Here is a 25,182-nt window from a genome sequence, read left to right on the forward strand (position 1 = left end):
TGATATACCCTGGGAAAAAAAAAAAAAAAAGACTTTAAGGAAGAATGTGCGTGTGTGTGTGTGTGGAAGTATGAGTGGGAGAGTGAAACGAGAGGCCCTGACCTCGAGCAGCACTGACATGAGCTATCATCGCGATAGCCCCGACTGATTCCCCACAAAAGAGGGGGAACACACATTCTCTCCTCCAGAATCACTGACGTTTTGTTTTTTCTCTTCAGTGTCAAGTCACCCAAACCACAAACGACTTTCTTACCTCACCATGCACATAGTTTTGGTCTCATCTGTGGAAGTTCGCAGACCTCAGCCATCACCACGAATTAAGAGGAGGTGAATGGACTTTAATTTGTGCCGTTCGAGACATTTAAAAGTGACATTTGAAAAGTCTTTGTTTGCAGAGACGATACCTGAGCCACCCAGGATGATTCCAACACCTTGCTTTGGACTTGTGAACTTCTTTTTATGTGTAGCTCCAAACTTTGACAAACAACAAAGTTTTTTTCATCGCTCCCGTTGTCTGCTAATGATCTCTGTTCTGTTGTGTCTGATCACTTAACTTTGGTTTTAATTCAACTGAGCGCACATCATTTAGACATGTTCTGGTTTGTGCTGTCCGTCGGCTGGACAAGTGGTGATTTAATTCATGAGCTGCTGCTCAAATAACAAAACATTTGCCCGTGATAACAGCAGTACAGTAGGTGAGAGCATGGTTGGAATGTTCAAACAGAAAGCGAGTTTTTAAAAACAACAATTTTTTTGTAAACTTGGTAGTTGAGACAAGAGTTTTCCAGCTCCATTTTGAAGAATGAAAAAATTATGGATAAGTGTGAAGGAGAACTAAAGAGAAAAGAAGCATTTCATACACATGTGTGTGTGTGTGTGTGTGTGCACATTAGTGGAATTGGTTGAGTAACGGATTTGCGGCACAACAGAAAAGTAGTAGGCAACAATTATGATTATCGTTTGTTTTAAGCAAGAAAATAAGACAGATTTTTGCTCTTTCCAGCTTCTCATATTGTTTTGCTTGTTTTGGTTTTATGTGACTTTATAATTAATGTCTTTGAGTGTTGGACTGTTGGTCTCTCAAAAAAAACAAATTTCACCATCGGTTTTACAACTTGCTGAAGCATTTTTCTCTATTTTATTTAATTTGTTTATGTTTCATTGACTGACGTGGTATATTCAGGCACAGACAGGCTCCAAAAACTGTGAACTATCCCTTTACTTTTACTGAACTTTCTGGGACTTTCATGTATATATGAAGTTTCTACGGTGTTTTTGTGACACGTGACTCACCTGAAAACCTGAAACACGAAAACACTGAGATAAATTTAGATCTCTTACATCTGAGGTTTAAAAAAAAAAAAGAAAAAAAAAAAAGAAAGGATGATTTCAGTAACTCGAGGTGTAAGTGCATCCACTCACAAATGGCAAAGCCAGCGAGGATCATCTTTCTTTGTTCCTGCGGAGAGGTTTACTGTCTATAAACACTCGGCTTTTACGGCGGAACGTCCAAATAAAAAGCCTTTTGAAGACTTCACCCAGTCAATTAGTCAAGCAGTGTCAATAGACCCGCTGCATAATGACTCACCTGTAATTGCGTGAGAACGAGCACTTACAGGAGACCGAGTGGCACGTCACATAGGCATGACAAAGCCCTCAATCTGTTTTTTCAGGACTCATTCTGTAATTGACCCCCCCCCCCCCCCCCCCCCCCCCCCCCCCCCCCCCCCCCCCCCCCCACACACACACACACACACCTTCCCTCCCCCACACTGACATTTAAGTTCTTGAGTTGCCAACAATCACGTGGCCGATGACGCCGGGTGGAGAGCTCGAGCACAGACCTTCAAGGGCTCGACTCGGAGCAGGTTGGTGGTGAGCGTAAATGACAGGCTCACTGGGCGTGCTGAGCTTATATAAACGTCCTTCCCCGGGCCTTTTAATAAACATGCAGCCTCTCTTTGTGTAGGGTAGTGGGATAATGAACGGACAATTACCACAACTGGCTGATGTTATCTCAACTCGGTTCAGAGGGGAGGAACAGTTGAAATGTTGTAACTGCTCTGTCAAGCTGCTGAAAAGTCACCCCCCCCCCCCCCCAAATATGTCTTTGTGGACACACACACACATACGTTTACCTCCAACCTCACTGCAGCCCCTTCGCCTCCGCCTTCAGCCACTTCAAAATGAAATTCTTCTCTGTCTTCTCCTTACGAAGCACTCTCCCTAATTCTTCACGCTGATATGTGGCACATCAAAGAGAAGCCCGGCGGCCATCGGACGGCCTGAGGGGGGCCGCACATGCTCCGCTCCGAGAGAGAACTACCTGACTTGTCATTAGAGGAAATCGACTTGTCATCCATAATTTATTCCACTCAACCTACTACTTAAATATCTTTCTAGTTAAATTAGTTTTTGGGTTTTTTTGCGAGACAGACCGTTCGGTAGTTCAAAAGTTGGCTTTGTGCCTAAAACCAAAAGAGGGATTAAATCACCACGCGTCCAATGGTTCACCTCTGAGACACGATGATGTACAGGGCACCGTCTGCAAAACAATTCACAGCAAATGCCCCCCCCCCCCCCTCAGCAGTTCAAAGGAGACGCTCTCTCCAAACATTATCATATAATTTGGGCCAGCCGTCAGCTTGTAAATAAGTGATGTAGAAGCCTATTGTGTGATGGGGCACAGGTTGGAGACAGGCGTCTTTGCTCTGCCGGCATGAGCCGCTGAAGACAAAGGCAGGAGACAGAGCGTCTAACCTTTGATTCTTCTGAGGACTCAGCCGTCTTGTGTCAGGGCAGGACGCATCGGCCACAATCATGCCCCCAATGTGGGGACGTCAGGAACAATAGAATCACCCTCCCACAGTCGGGCCCAACAACCCGCCCCGACTGCAATTGGATTAGCGAGTGTCCAACCACCACATGTTAGTCAGATTGACATAAAAGTGAAATATGAGAACAATAAGGCCTTCGGTCAAAGGGGGAACAAGCTTTGAAATGGCGTAGCGTTTCGGCAGCAGCTCCTGTTCCTGAAAAACCGAGAGAAATCTAATCACAGGACGATCATTTCTTCACTTTGGTGAAATGTGAATCATTCAAAGCTGGTGAGATGCCAAATAATAAACCAAACATTCTTTTATTTGGGAAAGACAGAGCATCCGGAAGATCTCTCTGCTGTTATCTTTCATCATTCTTTTTAGCTAAATGTTGACTTGAACACATTAAAAGGCCACCAGAATAAACAGGTTTATAAATTTAAATCCAGATTCATCCAAAACAGAAATGTACTTTTCTGTTACAATCCCCCTTATAGTAGATAGTTATGACATATATTTTACAAAATGATAAAATTTATGTGGTTTTGAGGGACTAATTAAAACCATCAGCCTGATTCATCTAGTAACTTCAGTTCACATATGTGATTATTTCAACTCATTACATTGAGAGAAAAAAATGGCGTTTCATGCAGTGCTCTAATTTAGGCAAATGCACCAAGTGTGTGTCTTGTCATCCGGTTGAACGTATTATTGGAAGCAATTCATGTTTTTTATTTTTTTACTCCAAAATGTATATATATATGAAAGCAATAAATATTACAAGTAAATAAACTTTACTTTTTAGATTGTTTTTACTATTTTCTCAATAAAAAACTTATACAATCTAATGTACATTATGAAAAGTTGTACAGCTTTTTATGTTTAAAATAAGGACTCAATTTATTTTTAATATGTAGATATAAATATATATATATAGATATATATATATATATTTTGTCAAAATATATGATCATATTGTCAAAGAAACAAAGAAAGTGAGACAAACATACACCTCAACATAAAAGTTATAAATAAGGGTCCAAGTGAACATTTTTGGGAGTAAAGACCTTCTGATTTTTTTTTTTAGCGTCTATGTTGCTTTTTTTTTCAAGTCACTAGTCCAAGTCCAAGTTGTGGTTAGTTTGTGTGTTAGCGGCAGCCGCAGCCCTCCACTACCATTTCCTGATAGTTCTTTAGGACCACCTTGTCATGTTCGTCCAGGTAGAGCATGGAGATGGCGCTGAGCTCTGTTGGCACGCAGCAGGCCTTGGGAATGTTGTTGTTCACGGAGTTCACCAGTGTCTGAACAATGGCGTGGTTGGTCGAGTTCAGATGATCTGCCAGGGGAAAGGGGCATTCCCCGTGGCAGTAATAAGCCTGGTAACCAGGGGGCGCCACTATCCAGTCATTCCAGCCTACATCGCTGAAGTCAACGTACAGCGCGTGGCGCCGGCAGTTGCGGTTGCGCTTGCGGCCCCGTTGCTTGGGACTGCGCTTGGTCCGGCGGGTCAGCGGGTGACCCTTCCCGTCGTGGCCAAAGGTAACCAGGAGGGGGCGTAGCTGCTCCCAGTCCTCACCGGGCTCCTGGTGTAGTGAGCGGCTGGTGCGGACGTGTCGGCCCTGGTGACGCGGCGTTTGGTTGAGGTGCAGGACCTCCACGGCCAGCCCGTAGTTTGGGAGGCGCTCCCGAGTCCAGCGCAGCACGGCAGGGCTGACGTCGAAGCTCTCCCACTGTGACGCGTTGTGGCGCACAATCCGCGTGTCCAGGAGCTGCGTGATCAGCTGCCCTGGCCGCGGGGGCTTCAGCACCTCGTACACGTTTATCCGGTGGAGCCCCTGCTCACCTGAGAGCGCGTCGGCGACGGCCTCGTCAATCTGATGACGGTAGAGCCTCAGTTCGGCCGAGGAGAGCAGCTCCTCGTCCGGGACGCTGCTGAGGTTGAAGAGGAAGCGGAGGGGCGTGGTCTCTCCGTCGTCCAGCTCGTGCACCTTTTCCATGTGCTCTGTATAATGAGCAAGAGGAGAAATGTGGGATGTTTGCTTAAGCACATAATTCCAATACATTGTGCAGAAAATGTCTGTATGTGTCTTAAATGTGTCTTGACAGTAACCACAGGTAAAACTGTTAATCTCCTTGAGCCGTGCTAACCTCACGTTTCCACACTCGAACATGCTTCTACCCAGCGGAGTCACACTCTCCGAGGCTTCTGCACAGCCCGACAATGTACATATACATCGTCCACGCTCCCTTATCTGTCTATAAGGATTATCCAGCGCTTCTCTCATTGCCTTTCTCTGAGCACTTTGCTGCAACATGCATTACGAGGAGGGTGGTGATTAACGTACCGCGGCTACAGTATAAACACAGTGCAGGCTCGCCGTTCCGCGCTCAGTCTGCAGATTTCTGGCAAGATCACCATTGTTGGGGAAAGGAATGTTGTGTCTACTACTTTCCTGCTCAATCCACCCCTGTTATTTCACACCCAGGCCCTAATCTCGCGCAGGTGGTTCTCATTATTAGGAGCTGCTGTGTTTTTGATTAGCTCCGCAGTTTGTTCACTTAAGACATTTATCATTTTCAATGTGAATAATCATTAAGGAGCCAGACGACACAGTCGAATCTCGTCAAACCGAGGGGCCACGGGGGGGGGGGGGGGGGGGGTCTTATGAGGGAATGCGGCGGGATCAAAAATGTCGAATGCCAACGCGTTCGCCTCCTCGTGTGCTGCCTGCCCTGTGTGTTAATTCACAAAGTCGTTTTGATAAAAACAAGGTCACATGGTGTGCGTACCTTCCCACGTCTCCTCACCTCGCTGTCCGCCCGCCGCAGACTGTAATGCCTCACCGTGTTTTGGACGGAGCAGTCAACTGAATCACCCTATCGCACAATGGTGCTTCCATGAAAGCAGGCACTCCTACTCGAAAGACCTCAAAGCGTATTATTAACATAGTTTAGCGGAGGAGAAGGAGGGTAAATGCCTTTGGAGAGCAGTCGAAACACGCGCGCGCGCACGCACGCACTCACATACACATTGCATCACAGGCAGAGGTTCCTCCTCCAGCGGCCGAGCGGCCCTTTCTTCCTCGCTCGCCCCGGTGCGTTACCGTGTTGGTGTGTGTTGGCGTGTGTTACCACGAGCAGTGTGTTTGACAAGCCCCATTACGGCTGACTCATCCCTCCTTCCTCACTCCTCCCCCTCAGGGTGGACATGTTCCGTAGCCCTAAAGCTCCCCGGGTTTCTCAGTTCACTACGCTACAAGGTCACTCGAGACGGCGGGGGTTTTTTGGGGTTTTTTTGAAGCATTTACCCGACGTGTCTCAGTCTGGCTTTCCAACCTCAACGTGCATTTTACAGATCGGTCAACCTGGAGTTTCTCCTGGTCTAATTGAAACGTCTGCAGCTGTCGCTTAAACTAAGCAGATCCAAGTCACAATAAACAGAAACCCTTCTAACATTCCAGTCTTTCTATCACGCCGGCTTCTGAGACTGTTTTTTCCATCCCTCCGGAGAGCTGCAGCGTCTGCTCCCAGCACCCACATTGTTGGCAGTAGGGGCTTTATTTAGAAGGCTGCAGAGTAGCATTAAAGATAATTGCACGTTGAGGAAGGTCCTTCTAAAAGAGCCCTCCATATAAACTGGAGACATGAGAGAGGAGCACACTTCAATTCCAGGCCAAGACGGAGCTTTTTTAAGCCGTGTTCGGCTGGGTGGGGTGAGAAGTGCAAGTCAGTAATATGGAGGTATGCTTTTCTTTCAGCTGCTAACCAAACACGCAGAGTTTTGTCAAATGAGGCTCCTGAGAGCTTGTCTGGCCGATTTTTTTTTTTTGCCCCTCTTCAGACAGTGTTTGGTGACCACATCCTTAGATTCCTTGGTTATGGTGAGATGGGTGGAGGTGCCATAGAATTACGTTTGAAGGGATGTAGGAAATGTTTTTTTGTTGTTGTTTTTTTATAATTCTAAAAAACTTTGCAGTCATCAACTATGCTAATGAAATAAAATACTACTAAAAGAAGGCCTGGCAACAGTGACCTTGATAGTCTAATGCTTCTTTGCTGACATGATGCATCTGTCTTCCGACTAATAAAATATTTTCTCCCCTTTTTTTTTTTACCCCCTTACCTTCATGGTGGAAGCCCCTCACAGTGTTGGCCCGGCTGGCTGACCTCTCTGGGTACTCAAAAGCAATGTCATGCCCTCCAGCCTCCTCGGCCTCCCCCGACTGTAGCCGGTAGAGGTCCAGCAGGTAGCGAGGCACGGTGGTGGAGCGGCTGGGCCGCGGCCGCCGCTTGAGGCCGAACATGTGCAGCAGCGTGGCCTCGAAGTCCCGCAGCAGTTCATGGCTCTGAGCGGCCGAACGACCCTGCAGGCCTGGCACTTTCTTTTTCCCTTCTTCAGGTATCAGACTAGCATGGTTGCTCTCTCCCAGCAGGACTTGGCATATTAAAATGACCATCAGCATTCGATTACCAGGAATCATGATGTCTCTGGGGGGAGCAGCAGATGGCACAAGGGGAAATATTAAGAGAGAGCTGGACAGAGCAAAGAGGGAGAAAACACACAAAAGGAAAACAAGGATGGGAGAGACAGGCCTTCTTTGTAACTGGCAGAAAAAAATTGTTTTGTGGTTTTCTTAACACCCTTTCACCCTGTCCCCACTAAAGGCGACTCAAATTGATTTTTATAGTCCAGTTTGTCGCTGATCAGAACGACCACTTGGAGTTTACCTTTGGCGACATCCTCCATAGGTAAACAACTGCTCCAAGAAGGCATTATTGAATCTTAGAGCCATTCCTATTGACTGCCTCCCTTCCCCCAGTCATCTCCTCCCTTCCCCACTATGATTAGACAAATAAAAGAGGCGGCCCTGGGGTCACAGCAAATTCTTAACTCGATAAGGGGCCACGGTCCTGAGTTTGCTCCAAGTGGCCATGGGGCAAACCCAAGGCTACGTGCCACATATTTAACTTCCTCAAGCACATACATCGTCCATGTTCCGTTCACGGCTCGCTGAACGCCACGTCAATCAGTGACTCGTTGGACGGAGAGGGACCGGGAACAAAATGTGTCACGTGGCCCAAATTGAAATGAAAAGGTCCACTTACTTACCGACAGAAAATAAAGCATGGGAAAACAGTCCATGTTTGTTGGGAGCAGGCAATGGACACGTTTTTCCAGGAAATGTTAGGTGGCGTTGGGCGGCTGCAGGAGAACGTTGGAGTGACCCTGTTCCTGAAAGAGACAGGAGAAAGAAAAATCACACAGGGAAATCATGAGGTGAATGCAATTACAAACACATCAGTCAAAACATCTGTGTAAGTGGGTAAGAGGGAGACCCGGTGTCTCTTTAAGGCTTATCATTTTGGCTCACGGGCTGAGCTAGCTATTTACTGTAACTGGAATGTAAGGAGGTATGTGCCACAACACAAAGAGCAGATCCCTAATGCCTCACACACACAAACACACACACACACACACACACACACACACCTACAGTAAGACAGAGAACACACCTCAACCACTTCAGAAATCGAGCAGAAACCTTCAACGAGAAAAAAAGAAAACATCAGATAACTGCCAGATTCAGCTGGGGGGGGGGGGGAGTCTGAAGCTACCCTCTCATGTTCACACACACACACACACACACACACACACAGACACACACACATACACACACACACACACACACACACACACATACACACACACACACACACACACACACACACACACACACACACACACACACACAGACCAAAGAGCTGATAACACCACTTTGATCAGGAGTGGTAAAATCTATATCCAAAACAAGAGGGCAGTAAGCTCTTAGAAACCATGTCCAAGTGAACTCACTCAACCTTTTCCCTTCCCAAACAAATGAGATCAGCTATTTCAGACAGGGAGTTTGAATAGGTCCATCTCAGAAGGGCCCCATCTCTTAGTAACGCTGCCCCACTTGAGGGATCAAACAGGTTGCAGTGACGCTGATGACAGGCCTTCTGCTCTTTGACATCACTGTCATCAGTCGGAGAGTTGAACCTCCAGCACTGGAGCGTGTTTTTTTTTTTGTTTTGTTCTTTCTTGCAGGGTTAGATTGGGCTCTTAAACTTGATGTAACCACAGCATCGAGGATATGTCCCGGGTATTCGCGCCAGAAGAAAATACGTTTTTATAATTTTGAGAGCAGCATCTGCAAACAGAAACCATGAAAATAAATTGCGTAATAACACAAAAAGATTATTCACAACACTTAACAGTCCTCCTCTTTCTCTGTCAGATTTAACAAGCGCAGCAGTGTGGCTCTAATGACTCAATTCTTTTATACGTCATTTAAATGTGTTAAATGCTGCTGACTCACACTAATAAAATTACCGAGTTTCTGACACAGGGACCACAACAACATCGGCACCATGGAGCAGACATTTTAGCTCCGGAGCGATGTGGGGCTTTGGTCATCGTTTGGAGCCTGTTCTGCTGGAGAGCGCCCAAGCATTACTACACAGTGATGATGCACGGTGTGTGTGTGCGTGTGTGTGTGTGCAATATACATTGTGTATTTGAGTGTGTGTGTGTGTGTGTGAGCATGTCTGGCTTCGTATCTTTGCGATTATCTCGGCCCCTGCATGGCTCACTGTACATGCAATCAAGGACCTTTTCCCTAACTGCATTAGACTTTGACCTCCGATTGACCCCCACCCCCCTACCTCCCAACCCCTTTTGCGGTCATGACACTAGATCCAGTGTGTGCTGAGAAAAGGTGATGTGCAGTGTGTGTGTGTGTGTGTGTGCATGAGCTCAACTGTGTGCAACGCGAGAGTGTCTGTATGCATGGACGGGTGTGTGCCACCACCGCTTGCATGTTTGTGAGAACTGTGGCAAAGAGAGAGGAGGGCTCAGAACATGATCAGCTCTATTACCCAAGGGGTGGGGGGATAATGTGTGTGTGTGTGTGTGTGTGTCTGAGGGAGAGGGAGCGAGCGAGCGAGCGAGTGAGTGTGTGCACATCTCTGACAACAAATGTTCATTGTCCAGAGAGGGCCTCTCCCATGATTACAGGGATTCATAGTACTCAAAAACACTGACCATACAGAACATCTTGTAACTGTAACCAGCCACTGACAAAGCTGCGGGCTAAAACAGACAGACACTCAGAGTGGTACGATGATGATGAAAGAAAATGTGAGGCGGGCGGGCGGCGACTTTCAACTCTGGAAAAAGTTATTGCGTTCATGTACATGTGGCCTGTTTTCACCCGTGGTGATTTTTTTTTTTTTTAAAAGAAGAAGAAAAGTTTTTACACCAAACTCTGTCCAGTTTTTTTTTTCATCAGACAGCCCTCATATTATCTCTCCTCTCGATCAAACAGTTATATAAATTATAGGGTTTACAGTGTTTCACACAATGAAGAGATTTGGACCGTGCGACAGACAGACAGAAACATTTTCCGACCACAAATGCAGACCAGGGAGCAATTAGGCCGGAGCAGTCAACTGCCCTTGGCTTTGCTCGGTCCCCCTTGGCCTCTTCTCCCTCCCAGACCAGAGATAATGTGATCAGACTCTGCACATGGCTCTTCAGATGTGTTTCATGAGGAATTTGACAGTGATGGTGGGAGGGAGGATGAGAGGGAGGGAGGGAGGGAGGAGGGCAACAGGTTACCACGGGAACAGACAAATCTGTGGCCTGATTTTGATCATCTCGGATGCCAGTCATCAGCCTGCCAACCCGTTCAAGTCGTGAATTTTTGTTTTGTAATCAGCTGCTATATTTCATGTGATGTATCTCTTTTTTTTCTGGTTGCTGCTAATGTGGCTTTAGATTTTATACAGTTCATTATGCTACATTGCTTTCATGTTTCTGATGGGTACTCCAAATAAAGTGAAAAATAATAACTATCCTATAAAAAAAGGACATTTTAAATGTTTGCTGAACTCCCTGACAACAACTCTGTCGTAACTATAAAGCTTGGAGGAGTTTAAATCATAAGCAAGGCTCTCACTAGGATTCAATTTGTCCAACAAAGTACAATATCCTCATATCTGTTGAAAGAAATAAAACAGAGACCTGCAGAAGTCTGTTGTTGTCGAATAGTGGTTTGGGATTTTTATTAGCTCCCAGTGAGCACTTCAACAGCAAGAACATTCACAGTCAGTGAGATCACTGAAGTCAGGTTAATGGTTTTGTTAAGCTGCAGAAGAAAACATCTCCCGATATGAATGGCGAATGTCATGACTTGGCTGGTTCCATTCCCTCCAAGACGAAATTTTAAAATCACCTCCGAGCTAATTTGCACAACAGGTTGAAGAGTGTTGAATTAACCAAAAAAATTAAAACCAGAAAAGTCAAAATATCAAGTATAGTATCATCAGCAAAAAGTCAACACCTTGACCTGGGCCAATATATTTTTTTTTTTTACCGAAACAGCAAAAAAAATTAAAAACAATATTGGCCCAGCTAGACTGCTATTTGCCACACACATTTTAAAAAAAAGAGAATTATTTTATTATAGAAAATTATGTACGTAAAAAAGTGCATTTGCATGCAACGTGTATTGCGTCTGTTTCCCTGCACGATGGAGGAGAAATGTGGGATGAAGAGTAAAGGTGTGTGTGCCAAAGACGCCATGCGCCCGCAGGCCGCAGAACGTTTTCTCTGCTGCTGCATGACGAGATGAAAATGGCACAATTTCACTTTATAATCGCTCGTTGCCTGCAGGTGTAAACCTGTGAAACGTGTGAGCCCTTGTTCCTCCACTGTCCTTCTACAATTATCAACCGGTTCCAGTTGACTACTGTAACGTTGCAGGCGAAGCGATGTAATGTGTTGGCACCGAGTATTTCACTTGTTGTTTTTTCTGCAGACTTTTGTCACACACTTGGAGAGAACTGTGCCGCTTTAAAACTGACTCAATGACGCACACGGGTTGTAATTGACCTGTGACGCGGAATTAAATAGACATTTTTAAATAAACATTAAGAAATACGTACTTTTTTTCCATCCATGGCAAAAATGAAAAAGAAAAAAAGAAGGTCTGAGCTGTGTCATCAGCACCTTTCACTTTACGCACACTGGGATGACGCGCGGCAGATACAGGTGTAAAACCACCCAAACACTCTGCCCGAACTGACGAAGCCAATTTAAACTGTGCACAGTGTAAATATTGAAAACGCTTCTCGGGGGTGGATAGAGAGACGCGCGGAGGAATCGAACGCTGTTGGTAAATGATCTGGTTTGTCACTGCGCAACTCTGCGGCACGAACGACGAGCGCCAGCGGGATCGCCGCGCGACTCGCTCCCGAAATACACCTCTTCTCTCGGCTGGTCCCCGCTCCTCTGTGACCGAGGAGGACCGGCAGGTTACTGGGGGAGTGTGTGATTCTACATTAGTCTGAAGGGAATGCTGCACGGCCCACGGCGGAGTCGCTTGGACGCGCGCGCAAAAAAAAACCCACCACCCAAAGTCCAAAACCCAAAGTCACCACGGAGGGATGTCAGCGAGAATTCAACCGGCTCGGTTCCTAAAAGCTCCGGTTACGACTCGCTGGTTGCGTGTGTGTGTGTGTGTGTGTGTCTGTCTGTGAGTGTGTGTGTGTGTGTGTGTGAATGTGTCAGTGAGATGAGCGCTTACCATCAGTAGAGGTCCAGGTATCCTCGAACGAAGTGAATGTGAAAGGCAGTCCCAGGCGTAAAAGCCGAAAAATGAGCCTCAAAGGAGAAGTTCTGTGCCTTTTTGGCTCATTAATCCGTTTCTTCCCTCGACACCTCTGCACGGACCAGGGCGGGACAGGGGTCGGAGCGAAGGCCGGCGCGCTCGGGCTCTGCTGCGGGGTTTTTTCCGATCCGTCTCCAGTACAGTTCGTGAGGGCAGGCGGCGCGCAGAAGGGGGGGAAACTTTTCAAATGATCCAGCATCTATGGCTCCTTGCAGTTTTTATCCCTCCCTGCCTCCTCCTCCCTCTCTGCCTCCCTCCCCGACCCCCACCTCCCTCATCTGTCTCAAACACCTTGGATAACCCCCCTTCTCTCCTCCTCCTCCTCCTCCTCCTCCACTCAAAATAAAGGGCTCGTTGCGCGCTGCATTTTTTCTTCTTCGTCTTTTTAATTACGTGAAACTTTGCCACTTTGCATTTAAATTGCCGGGATCGAGACAGAAAACTTGTTGCAAGCCAACATCGTGACCCTCTAAAAAACACAACAAACCAAAAAAAAAAAAAACAGTTTAAAGAGAACTTGGCCACAGATTTATCAAAATGTTGGGAAAATTAACTTTAAAATTTCATTTTTTTAGACGAAAAATCAAATCAGACAAATAAGGCCTATATCAAAGTGATGTCTCTCTTTCTTTTTGACCTGTCACTCATCTTCCCAACATCAATTTCATTTTTTCATTTGTCTATTTCTTTTTCTCCTTAAGCAGTGAGATTTAGATCTGGCCCCTAAAGGCCTCCAATAGAGTTAATAGGGCCCTTAATAGTTTGTCATTTGTTGTCAATGACATAAAGAAAGATACTTTAACTCAACAGCTACTTTTTTTAAACAATTTGTTTTAGGGTTAACATATTTTACGGGGCATATTGTAGATGTACATATGCATATCAGTTAAAAGAGCTTTAAATGAGAAACTCATTTAAGAATGATTTTTTTTTTTTTTAAATATCATGACATGATGGTAAATCTATAGACTCTTCATCTAACAAGTTGTGCGCAACAAAGCTTTCCATTGTGCTCATTAGTGTGTAAAATAGAGGGATCCCTCGTCGGGGAACCGTGGAGGTCCACGACCCCAATTGTGAATCTTTGTCCTGAAATAAAAGATTTCCCCAAAGAGCAACAAGATCATCTGAGGAATCCCGTGATCAATCGGATCAGATGCGGCACTAAAATGCTCATGTGCAGCTGTAATAAAGTCATTGTTTTACGATGACCTTCACAATTCATTCCTTTATGTCATTCAATATAATCCCACAGATGTTTACTCGCCGCATTTGCCAATAATTCACCCGGAGCAGGCAACAAGTAACAGACTTGTTGCCTGCTATTGTTTGAAGGAAGCAGCTTTTTGTTAATTGTAGGAGCCGTTCGGGGCAAACTCTGTCAAGCTTCCAGAGTCTTGGTAATTTCCGTACAATGACCAATACTAAGGTGGATTAACTATCTGATAGATTGCATATCTCGGTAATGTGTCATTGTCATAGCCCAGGGATTTACCCCCAGGTAATGATTGAAAAGTCCACAGATTCTGGCCCCACACTTGGCTGCCACGCATGCCATTTGCTGCAGTGTGAGAGTGCATCCAAAAAGTGGTAAAACACGCAGACATCCTGGACTGAAACGTGTCCATAAAGTTTAATTTCCAAAGTGAAGCAAGTTTAATCCAAAACTCTCCAGCCAAAAATAAGGGTCGTTTCTGAGACTCTGCTTTAACACAGTGATTAAAAAAGAAAGAAAAAGAAGGCCAGAGGGATTCTTTTATGTTTTAAGTCTGCTCTGGGGAGAATCAGAGAATTTATTTAGTTAATCATTATTGATCTCCTCAGTCAACCTGACAGGCTTTGGTTGGAATGTCTTGTGTCCCATTGAGCTCTTGACTGCTGGGCCTTAAAATACATCCACATGCAAAAGATGCAGATCATCGGCATGTTGTGTGTGTGTGTGTGTGTGTGTGTGTGTGTGTGTCTGAGTGCATCGGTGCATTCATGTCCGTGTGGGTGTCCGTGTCCATGCACACGTGTGTGACTCAGGCCACTAAGTGTTCCTCACCTCCGAGCACATACCATCTGCATGACTCTCGATGCCGGAGCTCAAGCTGTGATTGTCTCATTTCAACTCCGTTACTAAAACCATTTGTGTTTCGGGCGACCTTGTCATGCACAATTTATTTTTGGTGAGACCTGAGGCCTTTCTTTTCATATTTCATGTTTTCACTTTAGACTTCTAATGACTGGGACTAATCACGACGATGACCTAATACTGCAGCAGAATATTAAAAATGGATCAAATACTGCTTCTTCTTTTTTGGTCAGCCTCACTGCATGATTTCATATCATAACATGATCGGAAATACATTTATATTAAATACAGCTGATGGTTCTTCAACAGCTCTTATATGATCTTTCATATATGATCTGTCTGTAATGTGTGTTTCCATTTTTTTTTTTTTTTTTTACAGTTTTACAGCTATGAATTACTAAATGATATTGCTGAACTACTATGAAAACGATAAGGTTTTTAAGGTTATGTTTTTAACTTTAAGTCGCTGATTTGCAACTATCTTTAATATCATCACATATCATGTATCTTGATCGGAACATTGCTGCACCTTAAAAAAAAATGTTTTTCTTAGTGGTTAGACATATGATGTCATATTACTTCCCTTCATTTTATTACCCTTTTCTGCACTGTATCATGTGTGACAAGAAAATCGGTGCAGTGTTACAGAGGCATCACAATAACTCTCTGTTTTAGGTGAATTACCAATGGGCAAATTACTTTACAACAAGATGTTTCTGTGACATTACAGGATATGAGATACTGATGTGTCAAGGACAACCAGACAAGACCACACAAGCAACACCTTAGACCACAAGATGCAAACTGCAGATTAGCCTCAAAAACAGACGGAATGAAAAAATGAAAAAAGGAACACAACAAATAGACAACGGTGTTGTGCAGCTATTTGTTATGCTCAGATAAGATAAAGAACAACCTGTACAGTACGTGGACCAGTGATGGAAAATGAAAACTTGGTCTCTCATCAAACACCATGGAGGACGCGAGGCTTGGAACGAATGGGATTAAATACTGTACTACATTAGTGTATCTTGTTTGAAAATGATTGGAAAGGAGTCATGACAAGCGAGGCTAAATACACCAACACATTTGATTAATATTATTTTTCATGTACACATTAATGAACGTAATTATATGTTTTACCAAAGAAAGGTTTTAGGATTATAGCAGATGTGCTTCAATGACATTGTTTTTTGGGTGGACCTGCGTCTCTTGTTGACGGCAGCAGGATCACGTTGTGTGGTTGATGTGGGTTTGGCAGAAAAAAGGGAGAAATTACTCACACAAGAAATAAATCTTATGATTATTATTCCAGTACTGCTTTGATGAATATTGAACGTGTCATGCAGGATGTGATGCACATCGCAGGCGCTTGACGGAAAGGAACAACAAGATTTACGTTTTAGCGGTAAATGATTACTCTTATTTCACAACAAAACTGTTTTTCAAGTTCAGGCATATGGTTTTCAGATAACTGCATAGCAGCATGTTCACTTAATGTAGATGGTTTTCATAGTCATTTTTCCAAGTTGCACTCTCTTAATTAATTAATCTCACTGCTGACGGCATTAAGGCGAAACAACGATGCCCTGCCATTGCACGCTCTTAGCTTTTATACAGAATCAAAATAAAGGTGCAACACTCACATTCGAAAGGTTTTTACAAGCCAGGCTTCTGCCGGAGCACTTCAAGATAGGATGTCCCCTTCCGAGGTGTTGACCAGGCTTAGCCCCTTTGAGCCCCTCCAGTTCCGAAGGAGATTACCAGCTGCGGGTGGCTCGGACCAACAGGCAGCGTCTCACTGACTTATTTCACTACTTACGATATGAACCTCTGATCTCACAGTCTGAGTCCGTGTGTGTGTGTAGACAGGGATATCATCTAAAAAGTGCCCGATTTGAACTCGTAGTATGTCATGCCTCTAACCATTAAGCCATTTCGCCCTTTTTCTTTTTTTTGCACATAATAGATTTGTAAAAGTGACCGTTCAAACCTGGGGAGAGTTCACCTGCCGTCACTTCTCTTGGAGCGAGCGGAGCACAGTCGCAGAGCTCACTTATCTTCTGACATTTGCCTTTGGCCATTTAGGGGAGAGGTCAGCGGCGCTTTGCTGCTTTCACGTCAGTTGGGAGAGTGGGGTCGTTGCACCTCTGTGTGCCCGTGTCACTAAATCCTGCTTGGAGCCGCTCACCTGTGAACGCCAGCCCTTCATCAGCAGTAGCTCAAAGGTGACCTGGCCACATAGACCCCGAGCCCAATGTCATAACACACCTCCATTTTCTCTTTCTTCTCTTCCAGACGCTCCGTGAAGTGTTCACTAGTGCCGACACGCGCCGCAGCCATTGATCAGACCTCAGCTTTCACTAATGCTCGGACTTCTCATTGGAACATTCTTCAACACAGCCGCCTCGTGTTTCTTTGGGTGCTTGGGCCGCTTGTCCTGTAATCCCCTAAACCAGCCCAGGAACCTGAAAGCCTGTAAGTGGTGTGAGGGGTTAAGGGAGGGAGAAGGACAAGGGAAAAAGAGTACGAGGATGATTAGACAAACTATTTTAATCCCCGTAATGGAATTGGCATGTAAACTTATGAACCTAGAAGTAAACAGAAAGAAAATGGAGAGGGATGGATGTTGAATTGGTCTGAGCCTTTCCGGGGGAACAGTGTTGAAACTCACATCTCGCCCCCTCCAAACTGCTCGCGACCCCCCCTTCACCAGAACAAAGATAGGTCGAAGTCTTTCCGGCCCATCTCCTTCAGCAGACATCCCTGTTTAGATAAACACAAGTTTCCTTCTACAAAGAATGCTTAGGTTTAAAGTCATCGATTTTTCTTTAGGTTTTCCTTCTTGTGCTGTCGTCAAATTTGTCGAAAACATTTTTGGGCCTGAATAGTTAAGAGGCTATCAGCAGCCTGAGTTATTTCAATGATAAGATAAAAAGGATCTGGGATCAGAATAAAGAGTGTCCATGCCCAGCCATCATCTCATACGACACTCTTGCTGGAGAATATCATCAGACCCATTAGAGAGAGAGATCACCAGTGACACTCCAGCGTATGCGATTAAGGTTTGGTCCGCGGAGGCTGTGGAGCTGCCGGCTGCCATCCTGCCAAGTGAGTGGCAGGACTTTAATGTCCCTCCATCTCCTGCTGTCGCTGCTGCAAACCTTCCCCTGCCAGATGTTATCAAAGGGAGCTGGTCAAGTGAGTGGTGGAGGGGGCCTTTTTTAGGCCTTTCTTTCCCTCTGTCAGGGTGCAAGGAGACACACTCGGGCTTCAACACTGTCCAGACGCAGGCTGAGTGTGGCAACGCCTGATGCCGGGACTCTGGGGGGTTGCACTGGGAAAGTTTCTCAATGGATTAAAAAGCTTTTTTATCACCATTTGGACCGGCACTTGAAGATACTCCTTTAATCTGAGAGGGGAATTGACTTTGCCCACACCATAGTCCCTAAGAGGCCAAGCTAAGAGGGAGTCGAATAAATTCCCCAGCAGTGGCGCTGGCTTAGTTTAAGAGTAGCTCTACTCAAGGGCTATGTTCTGGAGCTCAGCAGAACAATAGCTTGCACGTGAATAAAGGGAAATTGACCAAAATAGAACGTTATACAATAACTTTACAAGAAAATATTGTGATGTGGTGTCCTTGGGTGTAATGTGACCATTCTCAAATTTGAAGATCTAGAAATCTTGGCAGGCCAAACTGTAATATCCTCACATTTGGGTCATCCATTTACTTCAAATGTTTTCCAATTTGACTTTCACCAGTCACAATAAAAGAAGGGTAGACATTTCCCTATGTTTTCCTGAACTGATTTCCATACAGTCACCTTAACTGACCTTAACTTCAGAAAATGCAGAAGTCTCAAAATCATTGAGACACATCAAACTCTATGTCAAGTACAGCTTCAGTGGTAAAAAGCTCTAACCTCATAAATCAGAAATGGACCAGAGACCAGCCACAGCCATCCCAATAAAACGTTGTGAAGTAAGACATCAACACAAGAAAACTAAAAGAGGTGGAGCCCAGTCAAAGCCTTCTGCCATCATTTCCAAAATTACCAGCCCTCTGTATTATAGTTTCACCACATCTCCGGTGCCCAAAGCTGTCGTAGCATTTAAGGCCATGAAGAAGCTCTTAAAGGGGGCGAGTGTCAACATCGTCTTTTCGAACCGTGACATTTAATACAGCATGTAAATCACTCCTGGGACCTGTTACTGCTTCAAGAATGCAATTGCATACTTTCAAATAAAACATGAAAGGGCCCAACAAGTTTTAAAACGCAGTGTGTGCTCTCAAGACGGCAGGAAGGAATTCCAAGCAGTTGGAAAATGCTAACATCCAAGAGGAGGGGAGAGTGTTGAAACAGGAAAAAGAAAAGAAAAAATAATACAGTTCTCATTTTGATAATATTGTTTTCGACCTGAGCTCTATTTTACTGATTGTTGCAGTTAAAGCTGAGCCTTCGCAGAGCGCTTGCACCAGTTCCTGTTGCCACAGCTGTCGGGCCCTGTCCTCTCACATTACCCACAGTTTACAGTGATAACATTGGCTGATCCACCACTTGAAAATTCATAGTCATTTTTACTTAAACAATGGGTCTTCAGTTTCAGACAAAGATAAGAGAAAAAGCGCCCTCCCCATCTCTGGCAAAATAAATGTCACCCGGCCAATTTCATCAGCTGTAGCTAGCTAGCGGATTAAGCTAACGGTAGCTTAGCGTATTGATTAAAACATTTTTTGGTGTCTCCAGGTGACTTGTTTTAAAACGAGACTCTTGTAAAGAAAAAAAAAGAAAAGAGGGGGATTTAATTTGCACTCGCTCAGAATATACAGGTGCTAAAACACCGAAGCTAAAGCTGCATGTCCCGGGAAAAGGGTCAGCACCCCCCACGAAAGATAGAAAATAAGGTCTTCTTCTTGCATGGCAGCTTTTGATACTAATATTTAAAGGACATTTGTTTATGTATTCAGTCTGTTTCCCGATCGGAAAAAGCAGCAGGATTAGGAATAAGTGATGTGCTAGGATAGGCGTACGGTATCTCAGGTAGTGACAGCACGGGATTGTGTGAGCAAAAACTTTTTCCATGAACACTGATTAAAGAGAAGACAGAACAACAAAAGGTGAGCCTAAACTTTGTGAAAGGTCACGTGGTTTTCATCTCAGTTACTGATCTATACTATATCAGGACTGTAGGCCAATAGCCATGGTCTCTGAGTAATCTACACATGCTGTGCAATCGCCTCCCTGACGGATGATGTGCTCGACTCACATGTCAAAACACTAATAAAGGCAACATGAATTGATTTATTAGGAGAGACGGATTTGTTTATCAAACTCGGGGTCTCCAGCTTGGATATTTGTCAAAGTGAATTTTTTGGCAATGTCAACGCTGCACAACAGCTGGACGCCGAAACATAGAGAAGGAGACCTTTGTCATAGGGAAGCTAGTCGAAGAAATCTAGGTTACACTTGACGGATTTGAGAGTATCACTATACGTGTTAGTCACTTCATACAGGGACATTAATTCCGAATTTCTCTCAGTGAAGTGACATTTTGTTACATTCAACACCAGTCAATGATTATTTCTTATGGCGCAGGCTATAAACTTATGTATCTCAGCTTTTGTGTGGTACACATTTTTCCGTATGTGAGAAATAACATCTCCATGGTAACTTTTCAGGATTTCAGTGTCCATAAAATGTACTGTAACAGTGTAAACTGAATTATACGGCTGCCAGAAATGACAAGTTTCCTCTCGGTGATACGGTTTGTTCGCCAGCCTAATCCAGTCTGAGCAAAGCTCCTGTGTTTGTAAAGCACTTCAAACCACGGCCCAGTATCCAGTGACTCACTCCTGACGTAATATTTCACGGTGCAGTCGGATGTTACTCTCGGGGGTGTCTGGCCTGCTGCTTGGGATTTGGCACGGAGCAGTAGGTGGTCAGGCGATTAGGTCACCACACAGCCCAGAGATCCAAGAATGCTGTATCCCAGGTTTTGTGATCTGCCATGCTTCCGATCTCTCTGTGGGAACCAATATGTTGCATGCCTGTTCCATGGAAAATGCGCTTAGGCTGGAGCAGAGTGGAGCGAGTAGCCTCCAGGTTCCACCCAGCACCACATAATTAAACTAGGAGGGAATTTTACACACTTTAAAGAGAGAACCTCTCCACTTTGCTTTTAGGGGAAGCAGCATGTAATTGCTTTTGCTGGAACGGTCGACGTTTAAGGAGTGGTCGGAATATCTTGGCGACCTTGGTAGCAACAAAGCTCTCGTGCTTGGAAGTATGAACCTTTTGTGGTTGTTTTGGGAGGAAATTCTTCAAAAATGACCATGACGTGACATATACACTCTCAACCACTATTTGTCAGTGTGCTGCCTTGGAAGCTACGTTAACCCTTTAACGAAAAACTGAGGGACATATTCAAAAAGCAGGTCACTTCAACAGCCATGAGCAGATATGGTGTTGTAGGAAAAAAAGGTACAGGGAGAAGGGCTGCACTACTGAAGAATTCCCTTTTGCAGGATATCCTATGATCTTTTTCTGGATGGCTGACTGAAAACTTAATTTCTAGCTGGGCTTGTAATTGTAGGTCATTTTGCTCTATGAGTGCAATTGCAGATTTGATAAACAAGGTCCTCTGGCAGTGCACTGTTTACTTTCAGGGCCTTGATTTGAGAGCTGCAGCTCAGGGGTGGGATACAGTTTACCCCACATACACTCACACAGACAGGCTAACACAACATGCTGTATGTGTGCGGGCACGGTCACGGACAAATGCACACCTTGGACCAGGGCTGCTGTACCATTTTGTCCAGACAAAAGTTTTTGGTGTTAAGGTTGGTGTAATTCATATTTTTTGTATCGTATCCCATAAAAATAACAATTTTCTGACTTCCCTAGCCTGTCCGTGTCTCATCCCCAAACCAATGTGTTCCTACTGAAGATGGAAATCTTCAACAACAGGTCACAAATAAAGAAAAAAAAAATGCATTTCCTAAAACAGCCTGGCATGGTAGGTTTTAGCAAACATTACACAAACGGGAGTAAATATGGCATTTGTTGGGGATTTTTCTTTCAGCCACAGCCAGTTTATCAAGTCAAGTGCAGATCGCAAGTCAGATAATTACGAGGCCGGATGTAACTCAAGTCGTTGACTGCTGGGAAGCTCTTAAAAGCATGCTTAGTCATATTATCTGTAATTCTACGTCAAATCAAGCGTCTTGGTGAAAGAATGCTTCGCAGGCGAGGGGGTTGGATTGCCAGCGTGATGGAATACGAGAGGCAGCTCGGTTCTGTCGTAAAAGATGCTTTAGACTCCACAAACAAACACAGGCTCAGCACAAATAAAGCTAAAACAAGGGGGAGGGGAAGGCAGTCGGATTCATCCGTTTCTGAGACATGCTAATGGACGGAGCTAACTGAAGCCACATTTTTCTGCTCCACCACTGGTCCCTGGGGGCCGGGGTTGAGATGACACAAATTTTCCGCTGACAATAAAATAAATAAATAAGCAAACAAAGGGCGGGTGATTCTGAAATGAGTCAGGAGCATTAAGACTAATTGTGCTTTTTTTTAAAATTTTACTGCAGGAGCATAGTTGAGGGCTGCAGCTGATCACACACAGAGACTTAAGCGAAGATGGAGCCAGGGCCTCAGAGCGCCCGCTGCACCAAACCATACTGAAAAATGAGCATTCACTTTTTTTCCCCCCAGAGGAGTAAAAACCCATAAAGTCTCCACAATGCTAAAATTTAATTTATAATGATTGTATGTTTATATGTGCATCAGTATCCCAATATCATTGAGGAAATACAAATACGCCATTTCTGTGTCCACGCATGCAAACACGGTATCCTTTTCACAGAAAACCCAAATATGCTCCCACCAAAAGACATTGAATGAAAGCTTACCGGAAAAAAACCCAAAAACAGTTCAATGCAAATACCGCAGTTTTAGTGATATTAGCCAGGATAATGATGCATGTGTTGTTATGAAATCGTATTCCACTTTTGTGGTTTGGCTCACTTTAAATTGTGTCGGAGGGCTCATTTGAAATGTTTTGTTTATTTATATGAGCGGGGATATCCGGGAGCAGGATCTAAAAAAGATATGTATAAACATGTAATCCAAAATTTGATTTTAACCAGAACACAACCAAAAAATCGGAAAAAGAAAGAAACAGCGCATGTGACTAAACCTCCTTCCCGCACTCCATCCGACGCCAACACCTCCCAGCCCATGCAGCGTCGCTCTCCTCAGGAGCCGAAGGTGCGAAAAAAACGGGAAGCCCAATCCCTGCTGCGGGAGCGTGCAGGTCCCCATGGCAGCTGCTCAAACACGGCAGCGCTTGGTGTTGGGTTTACTGCCAAATTTGTTGCGTTGCTCCACCGGTTTCCCTTCCAGTGCTTTACCCCACCCACGGGGAGTCCTGGTCGCAGCAGGGGAGTGGAGGTGAGAACACAGGATGAGGGAGGACAGGAAAAGAAGAAGAGGGGGGGGGAAGAAGGGCAACTCAGTGGCCCCCCATCGCTCCTTCAAATCACAGTTGTCCAAGGTTTTCCTGTCCACTCCTCCTATCACGGAACCGCTACAGTTATGTATTTACATGATACACAAGTATTTAAGTTTTTCCCCCCCAAAAAACCTTTAAGGTTCATGGTCAGACCCGACACAGCCTCCTCATTAATTTCAATGAGAGAAGAAAAAATAGTTGAACCTGGAAGACGGTACAACCTCATTTATAGCGGCCAATCAAATTCACGCACATGATCCTGGCATAGCCAGGATTTTTTGGAAATACTGACGTAGGGGTCCAAATTCCTCCAGCAGGCCGGCCTCTGTCCTGAAAAAATCTTTGACAGACCACCAACCAAAATACTCACCAAAACATTGGGGGGGGGGGGGGTAGTTGGAAAGAATGTTGTGTTTTATTTTCTACATAAAGCTCTATGCTATATTTTCTTGTTGTTTCAAGCCTTCTCCACACTTCAAGCGGAGAATTCCAAAATCGCTTTTTGCTCTTGGCCACCAAAACAGTCAAGTTTGTAGGATATTTGATATAAAGCATATCAGTATCTTAACAAAACAGTATTTTTATAGGTTTGTAACTGAAGAATTTAAACTCATTTCATTAAAGCCCCCAAAGTTCCCAGAACCATTCCCCAGAACACTACCTCAGTGTCCTGAGCTTTGTAATGTTAAAAACAATATTCGACTCCATGAACATGGTAACCCCTGCCAGTGATCCTTTTCCCAGAGTTATTAAATCTTGTCACAGTATTGTAAACCACTGTGATGTGTTTTGGCAACCGATTAGTCTCTAAAATTGTGTATTGATCAAACAAGACTTTGTGGATCTTACAAGAATTTGAAAATCTTATCTTACCTTTGCCTGCTTACATTCAGCTGGAGGTTGTACCAGTCGGTGCCATGCTCGAAGGCACTTCAGCCGCATTTGCCTGTGAGGAATGGAGGAACTACAAATTTGCCGTGTTTTTTCCTGGTAAGTTTAACACGCTTCCATGCAATCCGTATTGCAAACACCGAGGTGACTCCGACTTAACTCATCCACCTTTTCGTCATTTCGCCGCGATACCAAAATTAGCAAACGTGTTCTGAATGAAGGCTCCTCAAGAGGGGTTGTTGACAAAAGGACAACAAACATTTACAGAAGCTGCTGCACCCTCCTTGGCATGGACGAGCGGGAGATGACATCAGAGGAAATCTCAATAATTCACTGTTTACGTGGTTTATTTTGGGTCTCGAGTCTGTGTAACTCCGCAGTGTTTCAGAGGCTTTAAGGACACGTCCAACCACCGGGGCCTCAGCCGTTGTTATTATTGCCTGCATCTGTCGAAAGCCAAATAATGGCGGGTGGTCACCTTTCATCAGGGAATGATGGGAATGGGTTCTGTAAGGTGAAACCGTACGACGCAGGCATGGCTATGACATCATTGCGTTTAAGAAAAAAAAATATTCTGTCCATTTGCTTGCAGTGACAGGAACCATCTGGGCCGGGTTTGGAGAAGGCGGGATGATCAAGGGAGAAGCAGTGTGTGTGTGTGTGTGTGTGTGTGTGTGTGTGTACTTGTGATAGCCTACGTACATGGTAGAGAATGTGTGAATTTGTTAAGCCCACTTTTACTAAACATTTGTATTTTGGGGTTCACTGTCGGTTTTTAAAGATAATCGCCACAAAGCTGTTAAACCCACTTTGGACTTTGAGCTTCAAGGTGCTTGCAGGAGAACGATGTGCGAGATCGGAAAAAGGAATGTGAGGTTTCTGGCTAAATGTCGAGTTCACCCATAAACACGGAGATAATATTGGTCCAGAGTCGCTGAGCACCGATGCCCCTTAAAACTCTGTAACACTCTTCCGGGCTCTTCCACTAAGCTTATGCTATTTGTCTAACCCTGTCTGCACACACACACACACACACACACACACACACACACACACACACACACACACACACACACACACACACACACACACACACACACACACACACACACACACACACACACACACACACACACACACACACACACACACACACACAGCTAC

At 44.7% G+C, this 25,182-nt stretch overlaps 1 protein-coding gene across 1 annotated transcript; it reads right to left on the minus strand.

Annotated features, from left to right (window-relative positions):
* Positions 1–3,120: 3,120 nt before the first annotated feature.
* On the minus strand, positions 3,121–12,737 carry bmp4 (bone morphogenetic protein 4). Its single transcript, XM_035611186.2, has 4 exons — positions 12,450–12,737; positions 7,931–8,053; positions 6,944–7,308; positions 3,121–4,822 (listed from the first exon to the last, which is right to left on the minus strand). The coding sequence occupies exons 3-4, from the start codon at positions 7,299–7,301 to the stop codon at positions 3,969–3,971; spliced, it is 1,212 nt and encodes a 403-aa protein (XP_035467079.1). The 5' UTR covers positions 7,302–7,308; positions 7,931–8,053; positions 12,450–12,737; the 3' UTR covers positions 3,121–3,968.
* Positions 12,738–25,182: the final 12,445 nt, after the last annotated feature.

This window comes from Scophthalmus maximus, chromosome 15, assembly GCF_022379125.1.
Source record: "Scophthalmus maximus strain ysfricsl-2021 chromosome 15, ASM2237912v1, whole genome shotgun sequence".
NCBI classification, from domain to species: Eukaryota; Metazoa; Chordata; class Actinopteri; order Pleuronectiformes; family Scophthalmidae; genus Scophthalmus; species Scophthalmus maximus.